General features: G+C 40.6%; 1 protein-coding gene across 1 annotated transcript; it reads right to left on the reverse strand.

Annotated features, from left to right (window-relative positions):
* Window positions 1-586: 586 nt before the first annotated feature.
* On the reverse strand, window positions 587-2,238 carry LOC113710601 (premnaspirodiene oxygenase-like). Its single transcript, XM_072065832.1, has 4 exons — window positions 1,844-2,238; window positions 1,458-1,740; window positions 1,018-1,119; window positions 587-961 (listed from the first exon to the last, which is right to left on the reverse strand). The coding sequence occupies exons 1-4, from the start codon at window positions 2,236-2,238 to the stop codon at window positions 587-589; spliced, it is 1,155 nt and encodes a 384-aa protein (XP_071921933.1).
* Between the last annotated feature and the right edge of the window lie 966 nt (window positions 2,239-3,204).

Genomic DNA, 3,204 nt, shown 5'->3' on the forward strand with positions numbered 1-3,204 from the left:
TCATCAATAAATGGAATTTAGTGATTCGATTACGACGCGTGGGGGTGCGTGTGGTTGCTAAATAGACTACGGTGGCAAGCCAGCCAAACTCCAAAGCCGAGCGTGTCTGTGTGTTTGCAAGCAATACTGGCTCCGTTTGGATTAGCTGTTTTTGGGAGTGTTTTTGAAAAACTTTGATGTAGTAGAGTTTTTAGAGTATATTTTGAAATATTTTTTATTGGCACTTTATTATGAGATATTTGATAAAATTTTAAAAAAATTTAAACTAATTTTTAGATTATCTTTTAGAGTACTTTGATGTAATTTTTATTGTATTTGAAAAACTAATTTTTGAAAAATACTCAAAAAACAGGAGATCCTCATTGTAAATACATCAGTGAACAGGAGTAATTCTAAGTTGGTGCAGTAATTATTTAGTCCCGTGACCATCCCATCCCGTAATAAGATTATTTAGACGATGAATTACTACTGAGATTGCACCTCAAATACACACGGAAAATCTAACTACGCCGCTACTCAAAATGGAATACGAGGAATAGCAACCAAAGACAAGCCATTCTTCAATTTAACGGTGGCACCGAAGTCCTCAAGTCATGTCGAGGGATTCTGGTTTTGCTCCCCCGGGGAGTTTCCAGTCGAAGTGGGAGACCAGTTGAGCCAGAGCAAGATCCACGCTGGCCACCCCAAATGCAATTCCAGGGCATATCCTTCTTCCTCCTCCAAATGGTAGATACTCGAAGTTGGATCCCACGAACTCGATTCCATTATCCAGAAATCTCTCCGGCTTAAAACTTTCAGGATCCTCCCAAAACTCAGGATCCCTGTTGATCGCCCAACCATCGATCAAGACTCTCGTTCCGACTGATACGTCATAGCCCCCAGTTTCACACGGCTCCCTGCATTCTCTGGGAAGTAGCAAGGGCACTGGTGGGTGCAGCCTCAGTGTTTCTTTTATCACCGCCTTTAAATAATTCAGTCCCTTAAAATCATGCTCTTTCCGTTTACCACCTTTCTTACTTCAGCTTGTGCCCTTTCCATCACGCTAGGATTTCTTATCAACTCTGCCATTACCCACAGAACTGTTGCTGCCGACGTATCGGTTCCTGCTGCGAACATGTCCTGTAATTTGCAATCAAGTTATCAAACTGCAGAACGTTTTTTCTATATAAAAAATATCGTTCGCTTAAAGTACCCTGCGGATTTCAAATCGTATACGGTACTAATACCGATTGCATATGGAGTAGTTTGTTTATATATATGGACGATCAACAATTACGTAGTAGAAGCATGTATACTAGTAGTAGTATTATTATTATTATAGTAGCATTAGCGAGTTGGCCAGTTTATTAATATATATTTTTTTTTACCACAAAGACTGCTTTGATGCATTCGGCTGTTAAGGGAAAATCAAGGCCCCCTCTTGCACTGATCTTCAATAGAGTGTTTACTAGATCTACCTCCCCTGAATCTGCCTCTTTGTGCTCCTGGATTTTGCTTTCAAATATGGGGTCGAGCTTGGACTGAAGCTTTTTGATCTTGAAAACTGTCCCGCTAATGATATGGAGAAATTTCTTTGAGGGGACCAAATCAGAAATGTCAAAACCACTGGACACCTCTATTATCTCATTTATGAGCTGTACCAACTGATCTTGGTACGTGCATCTGGAGCCGAAAGCTGATCTACAAGTGACCGCATTGGTGAGGGCAAAGACCAAGTCAGTGAGGTTAACCGGCAGTGACCTGGATCAGGATGACTGGATGGAGCCGATCATTTTCCAAACCTCATCCTCCCGAATGGCCTGCGTTGCTCGAACATTTTGAGGGCTGAGGAGCTCTAGGACACATTTTACGCATTTGTCTCCAGTAACCCCCGTAGGGAGAGAATGAAACGTCCTGGAAATTATAGGTGATGGTTTGTGCCGCTAGAATTCTGGGACGGTTTACTAGAGCAACATCGTGAGTTTTCAGGGCCTCTTTGGCCATTTGGGCACTCGAGATGACAACTGTAGATACCTCACCACGCTGCAAGTGCATGACCTGTCCATGTTTCTTGGCTAGGTCTGTGAGAGCTCGATGCGGTTGTGAACCTGACAACTGGTGTATGTTTCCGATGATGGGTAAAGTCTTTGGTCCTGGGGGCAATTTTGGATAAGCCGATCTTGTTTTGGAGAGTTTGCGAAGTAAAAGGACTAGATGGATGAAACGGATGAAAGATGATGTCGAAGTAATTGGCTCCATTTTGCCCAGAAGGGAATATGCATGCAAAGGATGATGTGAAAGTGAGACGTTACCCTTCCCCTACTTTTATACTCCTGCATGAGGACGAGAACCATACCATGCTGTAATGAAGACGGCTTTGAAGAAGAACCCTTTGAATCCTTCAAGTTTTTGGACTCTTCTTGCAGCAGAAATGTTACGCAAATGCAAAGTTGCTTCTTTGGACTAAGGTGATATTAAATGAAAGGAATATAACTACTGAACTAGGAGACAAATAAGTAACACATCACTACTGAACTGATGCAGCGAATGGATCCTCTTTGTTACTGTTTTGTGGATAATCTGATTCTTCTCTTTCCTTATTTGGTAAAATGGCGGGTGATCTGATCTCATGTTGATTGCTCAGTCAATAAAGCTTTGTCGAAGTTTGGAATGACAAGTACTTGCTAGTCTCTAATTGGATACGGGAGAATTGAACCTCCATCCAAGTACACCAGCAAGAAATTTTTTTTGAATGATCGACGAAAAGCCGCTTGCACTAGGAGACAAATAAGTCTTGAACTTTTAGCATCGAAAATATGGCAGCGCAGCGAAGACTTCTTGACGCAATGACCCAATGCATATAATTATTGTAATTATTTTTCCATGAGAAAAAACCGGTTGATGATCAAATCAAACAAAGTCGAACTAGCTAATATTTTCTTCCAAGTCTACCTTCTTTTTATTTCTCTTGAGGGCATTCAAATTTCAGTCGAGTCTCCCAGAATATACTTTATTAAGCCACTTTTTGGAATATTGATGCAAGCATTAAAACATATGGAATCATTGAAAAAGATTGTATATTGATAGTAGTGACAGTGTCCAAATGAAATTAAAACATAGGATGAAGATTTCGTACTTGCATGAAAGAATATATAATGACACAATATATCAATTTGAAATTAATATGCCATTTGCCTGACGATGGACTGAGTTGTTATGAGTAGT

Source organism: Coffea arabica, chromosome 9e (genome assembly GCF_036785885.1).
Source record: "Coffea arabica cultivar ET-39 chromosome 9e, Coffea Arabica ET-39 HiFi, whole genome shotgun sequence".
Lineage (NCBI taxonomy): Eukaryota > Viridiplantae > Streptophyta > Magnoliopsida > Gentianales > Rubiaceae > Coffea > Coffea arabica.

Coding starts and splice junctions, on each gene's coding strand:
- LOC113710601 (XM_072065832.1), bottom strand. CDS start 2,238: ATGGAGCCAATTACTTCGACATCATCTTTCATCCGTTTCATCCATCTA. Junction 1,741..1,843: donor TGGAGACAAATGCGTAAAAT/GTGTCCTAGAGC, acceptor ATCCTGATCCAG/GTCACTGCCGGTTAACCTCA. Junction 1,120..1,457: donor AAGAGGCAGATTCAGGGGAG/GTAGATCTAGTA, acceptor TGCAAATTACAG/GACATGTTCGCAGCAGGAAC.